General features: G+C 40.3%; 1 protein-coding gene across 2 annotated transcripts in view; it reads left to right on the top strand.

Moving 5' to 3' along the window:
• Positions 1-6,035: 6,035 nt before the first annotated feature.
• Positions 6,036-24,273, top strand: part of LOC146377252 (collagen alpha-1(XIV) chain-like) — a 153,116-nt gene continuing 134,878 nt past the window's right edge. The window contains exons 1-3 of one of the 2 annotated variants that reach the window (XM_084942671.1): positions 6,036-6,520; positions 8,001-8,116; positions 22,966-23,082. In XM_084942671.1, coding sequence (XP_084798797.1) covers positions 8,023-8,116; positions 22,966-23,082 — 211 coding nt within the window. In that variant the 5' untranslated portion in view covers positions 6,036-6,520; positions 8,001-8,022. The remainder of the gene's footprint in view (positions 6,521-8,000; positions 8,117-22,965; positions 23,083-24,273) is intronic. The other variant, XM_084942672.1, reaches the window with a different exon arrangement.

Genomic DNA, 24,273 nt, shown 5'->3' on the forward strand with positions numbered 1-24,273 from the left:
TTTCTAGTATTTTTATGTTTTTTGCTTTCTGAAAGTGGAAATAATGAAGCAGAAAAATTCATTGAAACAGTTTAATTAGCTTTTTGACACAGAGCGCCAAAGAGTGTGACTACTGCCTTAATTAAATAAAGGTTATCTGTGTTATTGTGTGAGAAATAAGGAGCCTTTGAATATTACTTAGAAAGGAAAGAAAAGAGGAGAAGAAAAAAACCCCAATGCTTCAGTGGTTGCTCAGGTTAATGAGCAGAATGGCTTTCAGGCATGACTACAGTGTTTTCAAGTGAATTGTCTCCTGTCCTCCACTTCTCTTCTCACAGGATGAGCTCAGGACAAGTCACAGCAAGCAGAACTGTTAGCTGCCTGCCAAATGCTTCTTGGGCTGTGGCTGCAAGCTCTGTGAATTTGGCTAGCTACTCTGGCAAGAAGTCACCTTTGGCTCACACAGAATTTCCTATTTCAAACGTATTTTAACAACTTAATGGTGGAGAAGTGAAATCAATATATGTGACACTGTTTTTAATTGCTACGATTGACTATAAATGCAGATTCTTTTTCTTGTGAAATTGCAACATGCAGTGTTTTAATATCAGTCTGTGTTGTTTTTCCATTTCTGGAATTGGACATTCAAAGAACCTAAGCATCTGCAGCCACACTAGAAGTTCTTTTGGGCTGTTTGATGATGCACAGTGAGGATAGTGAATATCATCAATATTAACTAGCACTTAGCATGCGCTAGGACTTGACTTTATGCTAATTGCTACCATGGCTAAAGCTTTGAACTGAGGAGCTCTGGTGAATGTGCATGCATGAGATACCTCAGCTCATAAGCACTTAAACAGCCACCTTTGCCCAGAGTTTTCAAATAAATAACTTTACGAGTTAATGACCTCTATCTCTGAGCTGCACCATGAAGTGCTGCTTTGTGACCTTAAGAGCTGTCGGGTTAGCGGCACTGAGAATGGCAGGCTTGGTAGCAGATGACAAGATTGCTAACAACTGCGGCTAGTGGACTAATCAGTAGGCTGTGGTCACTTCTGTCTCCTGCTGCCCTCATATTAGCCTGCTGCTTGTCATTAACACAGCGCTCAAGAGCAATCTGTGTGTCCGGGATTCACACGTCTGCGTGTGCGTAAGCTTGGCCTTGAATGTGTCAGCTCTATTTGAACTTGTCCTGGTGTTTAGCTTAAGCCTATAAGACTAACAAATTAGGCTCTTCTGCTGGTTTAAATGCAGCTTTGTGTGTGTGTGTGTGTGTGTGTGTGATACAATGAGTTGTTTTGTCTCACTGGGATAGAGAACAAAGACCCAATGCCTCAGGTTATCTCTGCATCTTAAACATGTCAACCAGCGGGCTTTAGGTGTGTGTTTGTGTGAAATGGAAAGAGAGCACTAAGTGGAGGAAGTGGTTGTTTAAATTTGAGTGTGTTTGTAGATTTTTTGCCACCGTTTGTGTGTGAAAAAAGTGACACGAGAATGAATGTTGTTGAAATTATGCATTGTGTGAGCGTGTGACCTGACATGCAGAATCTAATGAGCATTACTTCTTGTTGCAGATTTTGAACTGCAAAAAGGTTGTGCTTTTATTTAGGGATGTTTTCAAGAAACCAGCTTTTTCTTCTTTCTTTCTTTTTTTTTTTTTTCGGAAAGAAGGGCTGATTGATGCCACACAATGAACATTCGTCTTTCACACACGTCAAGCTTTAAACATGTACTGATTCACACAAATGAGGGGGTTCGTGTTTGCTGGGGAAAATCCTCCACAGCACTGGAAGTGAAGTTTTCTCTGTTTGTCTAAACAACAATGGCGGCTTGCTCCTAACAATTACAGTAAGATAAAGGAACCGCGAAATACCGTGGTGTACTTTGATCAGTTTTTATTACAATACGTTGACCAGGTGTAAACAGGAAGTCTTAAACACCAGCCGAGTGACCAAAGGAATAAAGAAGTCCAGACGCTTTTCTTTGCAAGCTCCTTTGACTACGATGACCTGGATGACTGAGAACCTTCACAGACAAAGGAATCACCAAAAGAAAACAGCTGTTATGGGGATTACAAACCTTGGAGGTTAAGTGTGCCTTATGAACACTTTTATTTTGTAAAAGAAACTGTTTTTAGTGTGAATAACACTATGACATATGACATCTCTCACATACCATCTGAATGCACTTGTCCACAAGTAGACGATTTGGTGGACATTATTTGTGTATAATGTTTCATGTATAAAATGTTTCATTATATTTATATAATGAAACATTTCTTGCAGTGCTGCAGTCTCCCGGGCTCTGTCCTTATCACAAGGTAGAGTACATGCAGTTTTTACAGATATCAGTAGCTGTTTTGTGACTTTAAAAACTTTATGAAGCATCACAGTTGGACCATATGGCACTGAGCTAAATGACCTGCAGATCAACTTCACCATGTGAGTGATTTATTTATTCAACAAAGCCCCAGTCGGGATGGACAGTGATGGCGGAGGAGACAGAAGGAGGATGAAAAGATCAGTAAGGGAGGTGAAAAGGGAGGAAAAAGTGGAAAGGACAATGAGGGAGGCAAAAAAAGGAGATGATAAAAAGGTGAATAAAGAAAGGACATCAAGAGGAATGAATAGGAGGAAAGGGACCTGCGGTGAGGACAGTGCTGTGGTTCATACATCGGGCAGGTCTTCAGGTCCGTTGGCCTGTAAGTCAGTAGAGCAGAGCTGTCAGTCAGATCCCACTAAGGACTCAGAATATAAAGTGACATCAATAAGGATTACACATCACAGCCAAGCTGGATTTATCTGGTTTTAGTGCCTCTTTATCTGGTAAATAAACCAGTTTGTCAAATTCCTTTTCCATACTGAATTATTCACAAGAGTAACAGAGACATGGTGAATGGACTGGTTGTTGTATAGTGCTTTTTAACTCAGCTTGAGTAACCACAGTGGTTTATACTACAATCCTCATTCACACACAGGTTAATGCAAGCACTTTTTCCCCTTAAGCATAAATATATGAATATATAATGAATATATTCATATATTCATTATATGAATATATAATGAATATATTGTGGAATTTTTAGTTATAGAAGTACCACTGATTTATTATGCTTATGTCTTAACCTCAATCCCTGAATATGACAGCAGACACTGCGGCGCAGTGTCTACACGCGCTGCATTTATCTGCTGTGTGGTCTTCTACAAACAGAAAACATGAAGGGAGAGGGGACAGCAGAAGGACAGGAAGGGAGGACGGGAGAGAGGGACATGGACACAGAATCCTTATCCACCTGATTATAGTGTTTATGACATCTGGACAGTACTTTGGCGCTAAAACGTGCATGTCTGTGCTAAGAGTATTTATGTGCCCCAGGGACACACCTGGAGTGTAGCTGTTCAGCATTTCAACTCAGCCACTGGCACATTTCACCTGTCTCAGTTTCCCATGACTCCCATTCTTCCGCCCTCAGGGCAAATTTCCTCAGTTTCTTCAAGAGCAGCAGAGCTGAGTGCATAAACAGGATTTCAAAGTGCGCTCAAGTCTTTCTCTCAGCCCGATGGAGGAACCCGTGGTGCTGGCTAATCCATTATAATGGATTCATTATAATGGATTCATTATAATGGATTCATCATCATTTAGTCTGAAAGAATAGTTTGTTGAAGAACACAAAATGTTCTCATCATATAATGCTGTTTTGCCAGGTGCTGCTAATTCTCACTTTTGAGCTGAGTGCCTTTACTTTCACTCACTGATTAGGTCTAGGCCCTGAAAACTGTTTGGTTAGGTTTTGGTAAAGGTCATGGTTTCAGGAAACATCCTGAACCCTGCAAAATGACAGGTGGGGATGACTACTCCGTCTTACTTTTGCTATAATCCTGTGCATCATGCTCAAAGGACACCTTGAATGCATAAATGTGGATAAATGTGACCCACCACAGACTTTGACAAAACAACATTAGTCAGCAACATTAGTCGTGCATCAATATTCACATTTCTCAGCAAGAAAGTCGAAACTAAAGGATTCATTTCAAAATGTCACCTAATTGTGTCACATTTTGGACAGCATTGTGTAAACTGGTAAAATATTTGCAGTCATCTATCTGAAACCAGGTTTTTCAAGTGCTTGAGAGTCTGCATCAAACGCCATATGTATATAAAAGGTATATGTAGGCGTGAAGATATCACCCACTGGATTTAGACGCTGCACTGTGAAGCCTCTGTTTTTGACCACAGCGATGCTGGTTCACTGGACCATAGATGTTACCATAGATGGACTACATGTCCAGGGCTGGTTAGGGCTTTTTCCCTCGTCTTTTCTTTCTCTCTCTTAACTATCCACTCTTCTCCTTTCCCCTGCCCTCAGGTGGAGTTGGGAAGATCCACCCTGCAAGTGAAGCCTGCTGCCTTTCCACTCTGCACCTGTGTGCTGTCAGCTCATTACCTTCCTATACTTAAGGACCAGCTCGAGCCCACTCTGGTAATCAGGCTCTCTGATGTTTGTTGAAGCTCCCTGTGAATTCTCCTCAGAATCGCCTCATTCCCCTCTGCTTCCTAATGACTCTCTCAGTCGGCTGAAGGAGCTCTCTCACCAGAAATCGTCTGCTATCCCGAGCTGGTTAGTTTCTGTGAAAGGATTAATCTAGTTAAAGCTCACCTGTCCGCCTTCCACTGCCTTACCTTCTAGAAAACCCCAGCCTGCAACTCTCTCCTGAACACTGGAACAAGAATTTTTTTAAAGCGCTCCCATTCAGTGAACTGTTACTCACCAGTGATTTCCCCGCTTCACACTCTTTCCCTGCTGTTAAATAAAAAAAAACAACAACTGTATGACACAAGAGGGTGTAGTGCTGCGCTATCTGCTAAGCTGGAAGGCCAGTCATAAACCATACAGTTGGAATTCACAGAATCACTCCAAATTAGTAATTAGTAATTAGTTCCAAGTAACAGGCTAAAATACTTGAATTGCACTCAACAAAACTGAAGCACAAACTTCTTGGAAGGTCAGTACCTTACAGTAAGCCATAATATTAGTCATATAATGGCTTAACTAATGCTTCAAATGGCACCAACAGTTCATAGTTGAGAGTTCAGACATTGGCTCTCTTCCACAGCATGTCTATTGTCCAGTCTTCCTGCCACCAGATGGCCGCCCCTCCTGAGCCTGGTTCTGCCAGAGGTTTCTTCTTGTTAAAAGGGAGTTTTTCCCTCCAATTGTCACCAAGAGCTTGCTATCTGTTATCTGACTGTTGGAACTTTTCTCTGTATGATTATTTGTATGATTGTAGGGTCTTTACCTTGGTGCTTTAAAATAAAATAAAATTGAACTGAATTTAATTTATAGAGGCCAAAACTATTTTTGTACCATGCTTGTAAACTTGCTTGAAATTCGATAAAACTAGGGGGTTTAACATGGAAGTCTATAGAGAATGAGTTTTGTAGTCGGCCTCAAGTGGCCATCAGAGGAACTACAAGATTTGACATTTTAAAGTTGGATCCAATTTTGGACAACTAATCCCAATAGCTAGCTGACTGAATACATTACAAACTTGAAATTAAGTCAACACCCAGAGGTTTGAGAGACGCTGTCTTAGGTTAGGAACAATTAAGAATCTTATAATTAGATTAAGCCAACATTGTGCACTTATTTGTTTGAAAATGTTTTGTACTAGATACAAATTTCTGACACAGAAGAACTTGAGTTCATATTTAAATTTGAGAATTTCAAAATATTTAGTTTTATTTCAGGCAGAAGTTTAATTGAATTGGGTAAACTGTGGAGACAGGATTGTTCTACTGGGGAACAGAAAAACAGTCATGAAAGATTTCAAGTGATTTCCAAGCTTTGTTCATAAACCCAGAGCTGAACATTTAGGCTTATGGATGCAATAAAGTGAAACTGTGAAGCTAAAATGTTCCATATGGTTCCTGTCAGATTCTTTCTTTTAAACTCCAGTTTTGAGCTGAGGTGAAAACCTGTGTCATTGTGCCTTCAACATCAAAGCTGGCAGCGCAGCAGGGCATGGCCAGACACCTGCTCTGAGCGCACAGAGCCTTTTCCAGAAAGAAGAAGAAAAAAGACCGCGCACATACAATAACCGTGTGGGTCCTTTAAAGCCGCAGATTACAGATACGTCCTCCACGACAAGTCCCGTCGTGACCGCGAAGGCGCACATAAGGGACCCTGAGGGGCTGAAGCCAATTTAAAACCTGCAGGTTGGCAGCGGAGGATTTTGCGCAGCGCCACTGGTTCGCTCCTCTCTCTCTCTCTCTCTCTCTTTCTCTCTGTGAGATGAATCCGGGTGAAGGAAAGGGTTGGGACAGGGAGGAATAGCCGGAGGGAGGGATGGCTGAATAACGAGGAGAGAAACACCCACTCCGGACTGAACGAACTGTATCCGGAGAGAAGGAGTGAGAGAAAGGAAGAGGGGAAGAAAGAGTGAGAAGAAAGAGGAACCTTTTGGGAGGCAGGAGCGGTCTTTGGTATTCACGGGATTTCCTTTGGGGGATAAAAGGACGCTTTGAATTGATGACTGGAGAGGTATGAAAGGCGATTTCATTCATTGTGCGGGCAACTGAGTCGGTCTCAGGTGTGCTGCTGGCGCTGGAGTATTTCGGCCAAATCGGTTAATTTGAATAGGTCTGATAGTTTGAGAGAAATCTGCCTGAGAAACTTAAATTAAATCACTCTGGAGCACTTCAACATGATCACCGGGGACGCATTCATGCTGCGGTCATGAAATCAAACTTGCAGGCATGAGAGCAGGTGGAAAATAGACAAGTAATTTAGCGTATGTTTAAAAAAAAATCTCTTAAGCTAAGGAAAATTTCACCTACGAAACAATCAATTTGTATTTTATTCCTGATGTGTTAAAATTATTTACTCTTAACTGATCCGCGTGTCTTTCTCGGTCTTTCTTATTATATTTAGTATTTTTCTAAAAAAAAAAAAAAAAATCAAGCAAGAAATGGCTAGATTTTATTGAAGTTGACGCCTTTTCTCTGGTCTTCATTAAGCAATTAAAGCAGTAAACCGGTTGCAAATTTTCCCCTCGAATTAAAAGACGGATTATCGTCATCATACGGAGACAAGGGAAACTTTGGTCCCTATTTAAAGGTTTGCTGTTAGGACCACGGGAGGACCGTTTACGCTCCCTCTGAGTCTAATCATCTTACTTTAGCAGCCCCGATGAAGTTTTTGTGTGTGTAAAATGTTGCATTGTCAGTGTGTGTGAAAGATTTATTACAAATGAAGTAGTTTCACTTTTCCATCCCTCTCCATAAGTATGAAAAACTAGGACAAATAATCCCCCATTCTTTTGTATTCTTATTAATTCTGCTTTTTTGACAATGTCTGAATGAAAGATCTGCTGCTCATTCAACACCACAGAACGATCGATCATCATCAAAGGACTTTTTTCTTCTTTCACATGTCCTTTAATCCATGCGGCGACACGTGTGACTGTAGTGAGGTGGGTCTAAAAGAGAAAATCAGAAGGTATCTGTGTTCATCAGTGCTCATACTAAAGAGTGGCAGAGAGGTGGGAGGGGTTAGGGGTAATGTGGAGGAGAGCGAACAAAAAAGTGAGGGGTGAAAGGAGGAGATGAGATAAGGAAGAAGTGTTTGCTCTTTTGGTTGAACAATGGCTTTGTGAAATGTTCCCTCTCTGGACTGTCAATCAAACTGACTGTCACTCTGTCTGACCTCTTCTCTTCTCTTCTCTTCTCTTCTCTTCTCTTCTCTTCTCTTCTCTTCTCTTCTCTTCTCTTCAACAAAGTGCTCCACTGTTTTGCTTCTGGCTCGTTTTGTGTAGGCGGGAGGCTCAGCTGCAGCTCTGTGGTCAGTGTAGACTGTGAAGCTTCTGCTCTGTAACTGTTAAAAAGTTGATATTAAACAAAATAACTGATTCTAGATCAGTGAACTGAAGCATTGAGTCGCCCCGCGGCCGAGTGACATTCATGCAGTTAAATCTCCGCTCTTGTTTCTTTCTTTCTTGCTGATCTGTTTTCTGTCCTTGCAGGTCTAGACTGCTGGTTTTGAGGATGTTGTCAATGGGGCAGATCAGTTGGTGTTTGTGGGCTCCACTGGTGTTACTGGCCCTTGTTTCCTATTACCCCAGTAAGGCACAGGGTCAAGGTAAGTGGTTTTCCTCTTCTCCAATTCCCCTTGCTGTCTCATTTCTCTTATCCCCCCGATCAGGTCACCCCATCCAATCCCCTTACTCTTACCTGTTTGACCTCCACTATATCCACATCACCTCCCCCCCCTCTCTGCTTTCTCATCCTCCGCCTTTCTTCCCTCATCACCCCCTTCATCATCTCGCTGTTTGGCGTGCGGGCTCAGTCCAATCACATCATGCTCTAGTTCATATCACCTTCATATCATCATGCCGACTTACCCTGGCAGCATGGCAACACTTGCCACCCCGTTGCTGATGCTGCCGCGCTTCAGAGAGGCTTTAATAAAAGCGTAATAGTGCGCTTCACGCTGGGATGATTTGCTGCACAATGTGCTGCACAGTATATAACACTCCAGTGTGCTTTGCAATTATCTTCACCTCAGCAAACCTGAGTTTCATCAAAATGTGCATTGTTGTCTGATTTGTGTCATATTTTTGATCACATTAAGTATCTGGATGGCATCCACTTGAACATGGGTTATTATTATCATTATGAGGATATATCAGCACATTTGTGTTAAAATGAAACAGTGTGTGTTTTTGAATGATACTGAGACTCTTCCTGCTGGTCCTCCCCAATATTTGTTGATACGTTTACTTTATTGGCTTCAGGGAAACAAACAGAAAGAAAGTTTCCACAGGACTCTTCACTGTCATGTGAAAACTAAGTACACAACAGGAATTAAGATGGTAAATATCATCAAGGTCCTGCTAACCAAATACATTCCATTAAGTGACTATCAGGAAGTCTGAGCACCTTTATAAAAGCAGAAGCTTTGGCAGTTGGCTGGTCTGGAGCAATCAGTCTCACAATCTTCCAAGTAAATTCACCCCAAAGTCCAACTGTGCAATTCTCAAAGAAACTGCAAAAAAACCCCAAAACAAACAGAACAACAACAACAAAAAAGTTTCAGTTTTAGTTGCATCTGAATGAACCACAACACTTCTGTAACAACGTCCTTTTGACATACCAGCACACCACCTCATACCACCTCTGAAGCACGGTGGTGGAGGGGTGATGATTTTGGTTTGTTTTAGGAGCTGGGCAGCCTGCAGTCACTGAGCTGTATACCAAAGTATTCTAGAGTCAAATGTGAGGCCGTCTGTCCGACAGCTTAAGCATAAAAATGGGTCATGAAAAAAGACAATGATCTCGAGCAAAGCAGCAGATCTCTAACAGAATGAGTGAAAAAAATAGTTTGCTGCTAACGGCGGTTCTACAGCTGCTGAATCACCAGGTGTACTTTGCTTTTCACACGACTCTGTGTGGTCCTGTGAAAACATTTTCACATGTGTATAAGAAAGCCAGTCCTTTTCAATTAGGTTATTCATGTCGTGGTACTTCATTGGTATTCAGATGGTAAATATAACCATCTGATATCTCCTCTACGGCTGTAGGATGCATTACTGGTAAATTTCAGCTTATTATAACTAATGGATCCAGAGGCTCTATACTCAGTCTTATGGATGCAGTGGATGTAGTGAATGAGTGTCTGTGTGTGTGTTTAAGTGGATTTTTTTGTCATAAGTTGGCTCTGTTTATGTGTATTTAGCAAGCTTGTACAGATGGTCAGACCTTTCACGATCAAGATAGTGATCATATTCAAATGACCCTGAGGGAAGATGAAATATTTAGTTGAATGTTCTTTGTTTGTGTGCGTGCGTGCCCGCGTGAGTGTGTATGGGTGAGCCGCTCATATTCCTTCCAGGTTATGACGTTCAAAATTCATTAGCCACATCTGTCAAAATCCGTTTTTTACAGCTACGTTAAAAGAATTCCACCTTAAACATGCGTCAATCACTGGGTGGTGTTCCAGAGGTTACATAGCTTTTGCTTAAAGCTAATCTTTTAAAACTGGATCTGATTAGCACGTGGCTATTTGTGTCTGACCACTGGGAATCCCTAATAAATAGCAACTGCTTTAAAATGAAAACAGGAATTTTGCCGATAAGTTGTCACTCGTTTCTCTTATGCTCTCTTTCTCCCACACCTTCTCCGTCACCCTTCTCTATGTGCTTATCGTTATGTCAGCCTCACCCATTCCCCACCGCTGCCTCTTTTTGTCAAAGATCTTTCTCTGCACTGTCGATAGTTCCATAGGTCATATTTTTCACTGCAGACAGACAGAAATAAGAGGTGAGACAGAAGTGGGACACAATTAATTTGATGCCAGTGAACCACAGCAGAACATGGACGACCTCCCAGACACTAGAGGACTGTGCCCTGTTCAATCCCTTCATTAGGGAGCATGTGATAGCCATTAATTTTGTGCCCAGTCTGTCCCTGTAAGCTGCAACATCTGGTCAGAGGGGATTTTAGCTTGAGGATTAGCATGTGCTCTTCCCATGCAGGATGTCTGTATGTACAGAGCAACTGTCTGGATATTGTCAGGAAGTCCCTTTAACGAGGGCACCGGTCCACCAAGTTTTTTTTTCTTTTTCTGCAAGAATTATAGAAAATTATTGAATATTCAACAGTATTATCAGAAAATAATACTCTAATCTCATTGTTGCTTAATATTAGTTTATTCTTTTGGAATAAAATAAAACTAATATCAGTGATTGTATAGCTTGTTTTTGTATTTTAAAAAAGGTTTTCTGAGACCAATGAAATGACAGCTTACCGCTGAAACTGATATGATGTAAATTATGTACTCATGATTTTTTAGTCTGCTACAAGTCTGCTCCAAAAAGATGCTTATTGTAAGATTTGTATCCAGTGAATACCCAATAAGAGTTAAGTGTCACATGTGTTGTCCAGATGTAGGCTCACTCTGTACTTACCAGTAACATTAACATTAAATTGATGATGTTTGTAAAGCAATATTGTTTTTTAGTTAATTTTTAGCTGAAGTTCTGGGAGATGTCTTTAGTTTTGCAAGTATTTGTAAATTAACCAGTTGATTTGATAAATAGAAACTTTGTGCTACTGTTTGCACTAAAAGGACAGTTAGAGAATTTGTATGGCACTGTGCTTGAGCCAGGAAATATACTATATAAGGTATATAAAACAGAGATGTGCAATTCTAATCAGCTTGAAAGTCAACATTTGCTATGATCACCTTTAGTCCTCAACACAGCCTCTCTCAGGCAAACCTTCTAGTAGATTCTTTAAGTACAGTATTGTTCACAGATGGCTGTAGACACTCAGTGTTGCACTTCTCTCCTGACCTCCTCCGAACATATTTATGATAATTTGAATAAAACAATTTCAGATTTGGATGCATCACTCCATCAGACCCATTGCCACTGATTTTCAGTCCAGTTGTTGTGTAATTGGCATACCTCATCCTGTTCTTCCTGTCCGCCTTCATTATGAATGGCTTCTTGACAGCCATTCATCCACTGAGACCATTTTTGATGAGGCTTTAGTGAACAATAGATGGATCTACTCAAGGGCCAGGTGCATCTCTTTCAGATATTTCTTAAAAGACAGAACTTTCAGATACTTTTTATCTGCTGTAAATAGTTCTTTAGGCCAGCTGCTTTTTCTTTTGTCCTCCTCTTGTCCAAATTACTCAGGTTTTTCGAGGAGAAATGCACACTGTGCCACAATATGCCAAGTTTTCAGCTCTTTAAATCACCTTGTTGGTGCTAAAACACTCATTTATTCTGTCAAACTGTGTTATCTTTTGCAAAAATATGGGAAACAAATTGTGTTCTTGTAACAGAGTGCTTGTAACAAAGTACCCAAAGACACAATTTAAAAACACAACATTGGTTCATCTATCTCACACATCCATCCCCTTCTGCTTAACCAGTTCAGGGTCACGAGGGGCTGGGGTCTCTCCCAGCTATCACAGGGTGAGAGGCGGGATATACCCAGGACAGGTTGCTCAAGAGTTTCACAAAGTACTGTGTCATAGTCAAGATGTTTCATTATAAGCTCAAGATATTAACTATGTGGTAGCACTAAAGGAAAACAAACAAGATCATCCAAAACATCTGAGTTTCTCCTCACAGGACCATAAATATTGTTCTCACTGTTTTGTGGCAGCCTGTCCAACAGTTTTGGTGACCACTTCATTTCTCTAAATGACCACCGGACCTGCTGGTGATGCTAAGTAAGTCTGAAAATCTGAGAGAAATTTAACCTGAACTAATCCTTCAGGACAAGATAAATCTCTCTCACAGATATTGTCATCCGGTGTTGAGCTGAAAGATGTTCTCTCGATGGCATACTGTTTCCTAGTGGTTAATGTATGTTTTTAGGACACAACATGCAGTCTCTACTGCACATAGTAGATTTATGCTCATCCGTCGGACTTGCAAAAAGCATCTGATACTGTTTCTAATGAAGAAAGGCAGAAGTGTGCAACAAAGCAGATTACAGTTGTTGTTGTTTTTCTGGCCTTCTTTTTTCTCTTTGACCTTGTGATGTGACAAAAAGGGAAATGTAAATTTTATTTTCTGCTCCAACTAAGACGATGCCAGCCACGACCTGACACTGGGAAGATGCTTCCAGTACAGCAAAAGCAGAATAGATGGAGGAAAGATGGTGGTGATGGTGGATGTCTGCCATGATTAAATCTGAACTCTGACCTCATTTTAGAACAAATAGGAATAATTGCCAGTCGAGCATTTATTCATTATATTCAGTCGTGGATGGGTGAGCCAGTCATTGTAAAGATGCTAAATGTGTGTAGGGGTTCTCTGCATGCGTGTGTGTTAGAGGGCAGCCTGGTGAATTAGTATGAGTGAAAGTGCGGGCCAATAATTTCAGTTATAATGAACAGGGAGAGAAGCCAATGATGAGAAATCATTTATTCATAAACAAAAAATGAGGATGAGATGGAACAACCTGTTTTGAATTTAAAAAACTGTTAAATTATCTGAACCAAGGCCGCTGTCACCCTGTCACTCTGCTGCGGCTGCTGCTGATGGTAATCCAGCTTGTCGTAATCATCAGCCACTTTAGATTAAATGGAGCATTGGATTGTAGGAGATGTGACTCGCTGGAGTTTTTCTAATTTTACCCCCTCGTTACCGACAGAGCACGTAGATCATATTCCGTGATTGTACATAAATAAATTGTAATTGCATCTTAATTTGAGTTAATGAGGATTTTTCTTCTTTTGGTGGTCTGTGTGTATACTCTACATATTCAGGTGACTTCCTGCATCTGCTAAATTACTTACATAAGATAAGATACTCACATACTGCGGTCTGTAAATGAGGTCCTGCTTTGACAGAAATAATATAATGTTGTTATAATGTTTAAAAAACACCACTAGTTTGATAAAAACCAAGCAAACAACTTAGTTTCACTGAATCGCCTCTATTTCTTCACTCAAATCAAAATCTTGTGAATACAAACGCTATATTTTACAGTTCTAATAAAGCACACTGCAGTGTGCTCATACTGTGAGTTGGGCTCCGTTAGCGGGACACAAGCAGAAAAACAATGGAGAAACTCAGCTGAGGGAAATTATTTACCGTTATTCCACTTTTTTATTTTTAATGGCTGATCAAATTTATGTGGGGCGTAAGGTTTTTTTGTTGTAGCGTTTAAAAACCACTGCCTTCACAAGTTATTGTGGACTGTAGCAGATAATTGCAGTAGTTTGAGTAATTATAATAATTTCAACTTCATTTACCAAATATGTGCAAAGCTTGTTTTTTTTTATTCAAGTCAAAGTTACTGCTGAACTCTAGAGTCGTGTTTTATTTAGGGACTGTGTGAAATGACACCATGGTCCTGGATTTTTGTTATATATTCATGGGGTTTCTGTCCTGGTGCATTTGTTCTTTCCTTGTCTTTGCCTTTTTCTGTCTCATGCAGTTACACCTGTTTATGGTTTTTAACCTTGGAAGCTTGTTTACACCACTGAATAATAATAATGATAAAAAAAATACCATTCAAAAATAACAATTCCAGGTTTTTACCTCAAAATTTTGACTTAACTCAAACCTGAAAGTTGTTTTGTCAGAAGTTAAATGGACTGGTTCTTACACAGCACCCTTCTGTTCAGTTTTGAACACTCAGACCACTTTCATGTACAATGCTGGTTCACCCAGTCACACACAAAGCACTTTTATTTGACACTCACCACTGGATGCATTGCAGGCAACTCAGGGTTCAGTTTCCTTTGCAAGGATTCTTCAACAGCAGGAGCTGGGGATCGAACCGCCAACCTTCCAGTTGGTACTTAACTCTAAATTTTTAGATAATCCCAAATGTTGAGATTTTGAGATAATAACCTGAAATTTTGCAACAACAAAAAAAAAAGCTTCCATATTCACATCTCACCTCTCCTTGTTGCTGGTTGACACTAGTTCTAGTTCTTAATTAAAATCAGACATGATTAGAATAATCATGAGATTTCAAGGGCAGGTGCTAATTTTTGGACTGCCACTCTTTTCACCAACATTGCTGAAACTGGGCTCATATGAATGCAATTATCAAAAGTCAAATCTTGTATCTTGTCTTTTTTTGGCCTTTTGACCCTAATTCTGAGCTTGGATTTAAATTGCTGCAAAGCAACATACAGTGGGATGCAAAAGTTTAGGCAACCTTGTTAATAGTCATTATTTCCCTGTATAAATCGTTGGTTGTTACAATAAAAAATGTCAGTTAAATATATCATATAGGAGACACACACAGTGATATTTGAGAAGTGAAATGAAGTTTATTGGATTTACAGAAAGTGTGTAATAATTGTTTAAAACAAATCAGGCAGGTGCATAAATTTGGGCACTGTTGTCATTTTATTGATTCCAAAACCTTTAGAACTAATTATTGGAACTCAAATTGGCTTGGTAAGCTCAGTGACCCCTGACCTACATACACAGGTGAATCCAATAATAAGCAGAGAAAGCAGAGATTTAAGCTGTCTGCTTCCACAGTTAGGAACATATTGAGAAAATGGAAGACCACAAGCTCAGTTCAAGTTAAGGCTACTAGAGTTCATTCTGGAGTCTAGAAGAAACTAGAGATGTTTTGTAAAGAGGAATGGTCCAAAATACCTTCAACCACAATCCAGACTCTCATTGGAACCTACAGGAAGCGTTTAGAGGCTGTAATGTCTGCAAAAGGCGGATCTACTAAATATTGATTTCATTTCTTTTTTTGTGGTGCCCAAATTTATGCACCTGCCTGATTTTGTTTAAACAATTATTGCACACTTTCTGTAAATCCAATAAACTTCATTTCACTTCTCAAATACCACTGTGTAAAAAATGTCAGTTAAATATATCATACTGGAGACACCAGTATGATATATTTAACTGACATTTTTTATTGTAACAACCAATGATTTATACAGGAAAGTAATGACTATTAACAAGGTTGCCCAAACTTTTGCATCCCACTGTTTTTGTATACACACACGTATATATGAATACATCTAGCTCACAGTCTAAAGTGCTTTGAGTGGTCATTTTAATGCAATTACATTACATCTAAAGCACGTGCACCTTTGTAACAGTGACAAGCTCTTTTTATATCTGGCCTCAGCACATCACAGTCCATCATAAAGCACATTTGATCTCTAGAAGAAGAAACACCAAAAAAAAAAAATCCTTGACCAGTGTGGTTTAGTGGTAGTGATATGAAAATGTTTTGTTTGCATCTTTATTCATTTATTGTTATTTATTGGCCCATCTGTACTCATGTGACAAAGCATTTTTTATTACAAGCTGCCCCTGCCTTAATCTCCTCAGGACCTGAAGTCCTCGTGTGAACATTACATTTTGGCTTTTCTGCACCTTACACTTCATTACACTCAATAAAGCATTTTGCAGTCTGTTAAACAATTCTGACTTTGTCATGCTGTGAAAGAAACCAGTTATCCCCCCAGAGGAGGACAAAGAAAAATCTGTTGAAGATGATGCTTACTTTAATGTTTGTCAGGTCCAAGGAGAAATAAGAGCTCAGATCTTAGGAGGTTAAAGTTTATCAGCTACTCATTACATTACCTTTGCAACAGATGTGACACAATGTATAATCCCATTAATATTATAATATATAATCATAATATTGACTGTTACTGACGTTAGGCAGATATACTGATCCCTAATTTCCTTTGTTTAACGTGACAAATACAACATTAGTAATAGATTCGTGGGTGAATTAGACCAAATTATTCCTGCAAAATACATTTTATTTTATGTTGCGTTGCACTTAACACTTCTCTGGGTTTTGAACATGTCGGCGTCAGTGTAATAAACTCCAGAATTTAATATTTCCTTCCTGTTTAATGTCAGTCATCTGCTGCAGAATTTACCCAACTGAGTATTTCATGGTGATATTTTTTTCACAGATGGTTGGCAAGTATGTGGAATATTATGGCTTCTTTCACCAGACTGCACATGGGGACAGATTTTTCAACAGACTCTTAATATTCAGCCGACTTAAAGAGAGATTTTACACTCTGTCTCTCTCTCATATACACACACACACACAATGCAGTAGAGAGATGAGGCATGAAGTAAAAAGGCATCACTTACACAGGTAAGCAAAGAGAGAAAGAAGGGGTGTGAGTCGCTAAACCGCTCATAAAGCAGGGGGAAACGAGCAAACATACTTAAATAACTTGATAAAAGAGCAGAATATAAATGAAGAGGAGAGGTACAAGGATGTTAAACTGGAGGATAAGAAGAGAAAGTGTGATGAAAGAGAAACATTTTTTTTAAAAAAGGAGCCAGAGTGATTTTGGGTTAAGTGTTACAACAGTGAACAGAGTAGTTTACGTGCAAAACGAGACAGGGACCACATTGAAGGATGCACGCTGTGGTGCTGAATAGACACTAAATGCACACACACACACACACACACACACTCCTACACTTCCCCTGATCTCTCTCATGTACAGCACAGTAGCTATCTTATGGTGACATCGCAAGCCAACAGTTGTCGTACATAAATCCTGAGTATTAGTGAAGGCCTGAACACTCAAAGTGGAGCCTGTATGTTTTCTGTAAAAAGGAAAGCAGCAACTTAAAAGAAGGAAGACTAAAATTAAAGAGAGTCCAGGAATGAAGATAAAAGGGAAAGAAAGAAAGAGAGAGCAAGTAACAAAGTACTGTCAACTTAAGAAGAGGGTAAAAGTGGAAAGTAGGGGACAAAGAAAGGGAAAGAAATGGATAGGGACAAAAATAATGAGAAAATTAAAGAAATGAGAGGCTAAGAGGGGGTAAAGAGGAGACAGAGATGGTGGGAAAGGGGATGGTTGGCAATGAAAATAGAGATTGACAAAAAGCAGAAATCTCAGAGAAGACAAAGGAAAGACATGAGATGAAACAGAGCATAAAGAAAAGAGAGATGAATAGAAGTCGGATAGAGACATTGTTGAGCACAGAAGAGAGAAGGGAAGAGAGAGCACAGGAGAGAAGCTGGATGAAATTAAGCCAACACAGAGTGGACAGTGAGCCAAATCAGAAGATGGGAAGAAAAGCAGAGGAAGTTTGAAATGGAGACAAGAGCTGAGTGAGAAGATGAAGTGAAGCAGAGGATTGGACAGCAAGCATTTGCTCATCTACCAGGAATCCCTGCTAGCTTTCAGCACTCCTAATCCTGGGAAGAGTCATCTCTTCTGAAACTGAGGCATCAAGCTGTGCTTGTATCGCTGGAACCCAGATAATGCCAGTTCATACTGGGCCTCCAGTTAAAAGATTTTTCTAGTCCAGGCTCCCCACCGAGTCGGGAGATTACTCAAGTTCAACCTTGAAATTGGAACCTGTGAATTAAGGTTCAGCGGCACGAGGAGAACATGTTAAATATTGTTTTTTCAAAGCGTGTATCATTTTCACACTGGGGATTTTTTCATTGAGGCCTCAGTGATTCAGACTATTTACTGAAGCAAAATTTTGTTGCTATGCAGAAGTCGTGAAGCTTTTGCCAAAGGTTTGGAGGAGCATTTACTACCTGCCAAAAAGCTCCTGCGAGTAGCTGTTGGGGGCTCGCTAATTCCAGTGGTGTAACTCTTTCAGATAAATTACTCTGGGCTGCGTAATACACCATTGTGTTATAGGTGGGCATGCACTGTGCAAGTCCAGGGCAGGTCTAGTATTTCCGCAGAGTATTTTATTGTGAGATACAGAGCGTGGATGTGTAATGTGTTCCACGAAAGCATCTTAGATTTAGAGAGGCAGTGCAGAATGTGGAGCTCTTGGATGATATTTACGGCTGTACGGGGATAAACAAGAACAGGCGTGTCGGTTTTTTGAAGGGTAATTTATATCAGAGAACTCTGTATCCTGTCAGCATCCACAGCATTTGTGTCCATATTCATTAATCATGGTTGCTGTCTCTGGTATTGCCTCCTACTTAAAGATCTTGACAATCATTCTGAAGGGTTACAGTTGGATCATTTAGATTTTACATTGTCTTATTTTTTTATTATTCACTGTGTGTATGCGTTTTCATTGACATGCCAAGCAAAAATCCAGACATTCAACGCAATTCAAAGGAAGAGTACCCAGCCACTGGTACAGATATGCGGACGACACCTGGGTCAAAATCAAGACACAAGAAGTGGAATCCTTCACTGCGCACATTAACGCTGTGGATAAAAACATCAAGTTCACCAGGGAAGACACAAAGGACAACTGTTTGCCTTTCCTGGACTGCGCTGTGCACATTGAAGAGAACGGCAAACTCAACATCGAAGTTTACCGGAAGCCCACACACACGGACCAGTACCTCCTCTTTGACTCCCATCACCCTTTGGAACACAAACTTGGAGTAATTAGGACCCTACACCACCGGGCAGAACATGTTCCCTCTAAGCCTGAAGGAAAAAAGAAGGAACACACACATGTAAAGGAAGCACTCAAAACGTGCGGCTATCCTAAATGGGCGTTCTTAAAGTCAGCAAAGAGGCACAGAAAAGAAGACCAGACACCAGCGAGGGAGGATAAGAAGGACAGACGCAACAACATTGTCATCCCCTATGTAGCCGGTGTATCAGAAAAACTTAGGAGAGTTTTCTCCAAGCATGACATCCCGGTGCATTTCAGACCCAGCAACACGCTCAGACAAAAACTGGTTCACCCGAAAGACAAAACGCCAAAACACAGACTTAACAATGTGGTGTATGCTGTACAGTGCAGCGAGGAATGCCCAGACCTCTACATTGGAGAGACCAAACAGCCACTTCACAAGCGCATGGCACAACACAGAAGAGCCACCTCCACAGGACAAGACTCAGCAGTCCATCTGCATCTTAAGGATAAAGGACACTCTTTCGAGGATGCCAATGTTCACATTTTGGACAGAGAGGACAGATGGTTTGAAAGAGGAGTGAAAGAAGCCATCTATGTCCACTGTGAGCGACCATCTTTGAACAGAGGCGGGGGTTTACGACACCAACTCTCTGCCATCTATAATCCAGTTTTGAGATCCCTTCCCAGACGCCTTAACGCCCACTCACATCCTGGGCCATCTGACCTCAGGAATTCGCATGATAAGGTGGGGCCAGGTTTCACAATGAACACACCCGAAACTCTGGCTGATTGGGACCCACACCCAGTTTCACACCTTGGCTCAGGCGATTAGAGGATCATCAGGGGGTCCTTTTGTCCCTCTGTGGGGGGATACTCCCACTAGGTTTATATCTGGGACTCTCCACCATTTGACCTTAGAACTGAAGAAGCTTCTCGGATGAGAGGTGAAACGTTTTCAAGTAACTTAAAGAAGTCCAGACGCTTTTCTTTGCAAGCTCCTTTGACTACGATGACCTGGATGACTGAGAACCTTCACAGACATTCAACGCAATTGTCACCACATTATTAGTACCCCTGTCTGCCAACTCATTTCACCTACTATCAGGCGCACTAAACAATACCAAAGTCATAACCTACTCAGCTCTATCACTCGCTTAAATTATTCATAGATTCTCATTGTGTTTTGTAATTATACACTTCCATCCCATGCATTCTGAGGATAGGTGGTGAGATTTAAGAAAAGCAGCACAAAAAAGGTGAGACTGTGATGTGTTGCAGAACAATCGCGCTGCATCAGAAGATCTCCCGATGACAAGTTCGAGAAGTCGTCCTTGTTTGAGACTGGTTTCTGTTTCTTTTTTGGCTTCTCTAAAAGTCGAGGCTTGGTTTTACATTTGTGAGGTAATGCCATGACTAACATTTTAAAGTTGTTTGGAAGGGAGGGCTGATGTTGGTTTTGATGAGTTGGACTTTAAGAGGAAAGTGTTTACTAGTGCGCGACTGAAGATTACACAGAACGTCAAGACATTTCAACATGAGGCCATTAACCAAGCTGAGCACCGCGGGTCTAATGTTGTCACCTTTATTATAACATCAATTTATATGATACAGTGCCTTTTTTGTTATGGCGTTAATGGGATTTTCCATTTAGAGGGTTGGAAGTCTGTCCTCACCTCTGAGTGGAAATCCTGAACCATGTCTCAGATTTGTCAGTGCATTATCCCTTGCTTTTGACTTTCTCCTTCATGCCTAATGCAAGCTCTTCATATGTTCACACTCACTATTGTGACTTATTATAGGCTACAGTCCCTGTAGACTGAAAGATTATTTGGGTGTGCAGTTAAACTATGAAGCCATTCAAGCGTTATTACTGCTTGAAGGGATACTTTGACATGTAACATTTTATGTAAAGCTCTTTTTCTTCCAGTGGTAAAAAACTTTCAGGCTTTCTCAACAGTTTCTTGATTCAAAACTTGCTCATGTGAAAAATTCACATGATCCTATTAATTACTAGATGTGAAAAAGCAAAGACCTTGCTATTTGCCTAAAATTCAGGCAAATAGGATGCCCCCTTAAGGACGCCCCTTTTTGCACCTCTGGACCGCTCCAACGTGTTGCCGTTTAAGTTTGTCTTCCATGTATGCCCCTGAATATATGTTTGCTCTTCACACAATACTTATGTTTTAAATAGGCCCAATTTTCAGTGAGGATGGGAACTGGGGTTCTGCCAAAGAGCTGTTTTTAGACAAGGAGTTTCCAAAGCCCAAAAGCCGTGCATTAGGTTGGGAGTATGACCAAGAGGATGATAGTCATGTTTTTGACATTCCCTGTGATGTGCATTACAAATTTGTCCTTCCTGGGGTCAAACTGTTGATGCATAGTTCTGCTAAATTGTAGATCTGGCCCCCAGCAACATTACTCTCTTCTCCAAAGTGAAATTCAGCTTCTTGACTCCAGAATGAACTGCACAAGTGCAGATCAGAGCTTCCACGGAGTGATCTAAAGACTACCTATAACGGGACACCGGCCAAGTGCAATTTGACTTTCATAGGTGGAACTTTATGATTTCATACTGTTTTCATTCAGCACCTTTTTGTTCATATATTTGTCATTGTTAAAGTTTCCGTTGTTTCCTTTTCCCAACAAACTGCCTTTCTTAAAAGAGACAATTTATTGACTGAAAAATGGATCCACTTCTCAAGGAAGCGTGACAAAAATGCATGTGCTGGGCTTACATCTTTTGTATTAACACTAGCAAAGAATAATATACCAAAAGGGTGAAATGAGGCATAAAGGCATAAAAATGACATCCATTTTCAACTAAAGTGAATTAGTCGGATTCCTACTCATTCCTACATTACATTGCTCTGTCTGGAGATGTGAAAAAGTCCTCTGCCTTTCTGCCACACTTTTATTTGAAAAAATGTGCTCTCTTTGTTTGTTAGAAACCACAGTCTGCACAAACTCAGACTCCTGCAGAGAAAGTGTCACGACCCAGCGTTTTGAGTTTTAGTTTATGGTTTATGTTTAAGCCCTTCGGGTTTTCTAAGTTCATTTTTTATCATGCCTAGGTTGTTATAGTTCTCTGTTATTAGATTACCCTTGTGTCTTCCACCCCTGTTAAGTCTCCTTTGCCCTTCATGTGTTTCATGTCTGCGTCTTATGTTTCCTGTTTTATTTTGAAGAGGTCTTCCTCCTGTGTTCATCGTGTTTAGTTTTACTCTTCCACTGTGACACCGTTATGTTCATGTGTCAGCTGTTCCCCATGTGTTCCCACTTCTCTCATTAGCCTCCTGTGTGTATTTAGTCTGTGCCTTCTCATTCAGTCTTTGTCGGATCGTCTGTGTTGTTCCCATGCCATGTCCTGCGTTCAGGTTTTCATATATCCTCATCATCATTGCCATGTTTAGAGTTTTGTTTGTTTTTCTGTTTGCCAGGGTTTTTCATAGTTCGTGTTTCCTTTCTAGTTTACCCAGTTTAGGTTATTGCTTAGTTTGCATTGTTTTTGCCCTTTTATTTTGTACTGTTCTGTCTGCCTTAATAAACGGCTCATCATCAGTTAAGTTTGAGTTTTAGAATGTCTGCACCTGGGTCCACTCTTCAGAAAGGCTGCTGTCACCATTTTCAACAGGCCACAGCGCATCTGTTTTCATTGACAAAGGGCTGCAAGGGATAAGATGAAAATGCCACTGTACACCAATCACTTCTCCTTTATGTATACACTATAGATTAGATAAGTGACACATATGCATCTACACATATTTGCAAAATAATTTTTTTGCGCTGTTTCCTTTTTCTTGTCTCTGGAGTGGTGTTTAACATAAATTGATCATAAGAAGACTTTCCTCTATTTTTTCCTCCTTTATACTCTGCCTTATGTTGCTCTCGTGGATGTAGGACCTTCAGCCCTCTCTGTGTCCTTCCATGCAACCATTCATTCATTTATTTCCTGTCAAAGTCGCATTGATTTGCAGCTTTTTGTTGGCCATTCTGGATTTAACTGCTCACATATTTTTTTCTATTTATGTTGACTGATATTTATGACATTTTTGATTAATTTAACATGTTTTTTTTGTTTGTTTTCTTTTTAATAATTCCCAAACTTCTTTGGAGCCAATTTAACTGTAAAATTGTTTTTCAGTTCCAGCTCCGAGGAAGCTGCGTTTCAAAGTGCTGAGCTCAAGCAAACTCCTGGTTTCATGGAAGGAGCCCAAAGGAGACTTTGACAGCTATCTGTTTTTCTACAAAAGTACCCCAGGTAGGATTTTTTTTTTTTTTTTTTTACTGCACACACTCATGCACAAAAGCACATGCACGCGCACCTCTATGCCAAAAAGAAGCGGCGCTTAACTTTGAAATTTTGGAGGAAGGATCCCATTATGACTTGAATTTTCTGTCTGTCAGGAAGGATTATGTAATTTACTTCTTATCAAAGCTCCTTTGAAGGGATTACACTCTTGAGAGATATAGAGGACTCAGAGTTTGTCTTGTACCTCGGCCAAGTTTGAGACAAGGGAGAGTTTCTGCTGCGTATGTGCAGCCTGTCAGCACATTTTGAAAATGGGGCTGATAGGTACACAGGACATGATGGAGAGGTTTAGCCCAGGACAGCCAAATGTCAGCACAGGAGTCATTTTTCAGTGTTAAACTGAAACTCACTGAAAGCAGTTACAGCCATAATGGACACGTGGAATTTTCACTTTTATTTGATGCTTGTCATGAGGTGCCTGTCACAGACAGCAGCTCTAATTTTGTCTCTTTTTGAGTGTGCACAGTGTAATAGAAGTCTAATAGAAATCACCTGAATTACCGCTGATGTGCACCTACGTTTACAGCCATAAATCCTCCTACACATCACTTCCCTCTTTATTGATATTGTGCTGAATACAGCAGGCAATTCTTCTGCAGCTGATGTAAAAGTGAATAAGAAGGACTGAATAAGCACTCTATAGCATAAAACCTGTTTCTTGCAAACAATACTTTTTGAAAAATGCCTCGTCTGAATTTTTTTTGCCGCTTCCAACAATAGAACAAAAACTCAAATTTATGGCCACTTTTCTTGAATGGAGGAGTGCAATAGTAGCTCACTGGCATTTAACAAATTCAGTAGGAAATTTAAATGATGAATGATGAAATTTAAATGATGAAATGTATATGATGGATAAAGCCTTTGTCAGTTGAAAAATAGCCATGAAAGCCACAGCAGCTGCCATGTTCCTGATGTCCACTCTCTTTGTTCTCTGAATCAAATGAGCTGAACTCAGTTTGTGTGAAGAATAAAACCAGATGATTTACTTTTACCTACAAAATTATTATTTTTTTCCTTAATGCATATGTTCTCCTGTAATTTAAACCATTTTTATGGCACTACAAATTGTTTAAAATGTTCTACTTTTACCTTTACCCTGTGCTTCTTTGTCAGTCAGCTGGTATTTCCTGGATATCTGTT

Source organism: Perissodus microlepis, chromosome 11, assembly GCF_051167445.1.
Source record: "Perissodus microlepis isolate ML-2025 ecotype Zambia chromosome 11, ASM5116744v1, whole genome shotgun sequence".
NCBI lineage: Eukaryota > Metazoa > Chordata > Actinopteri > Cichliformes > Cichlidae > Perissodus > Perissodus microlepis.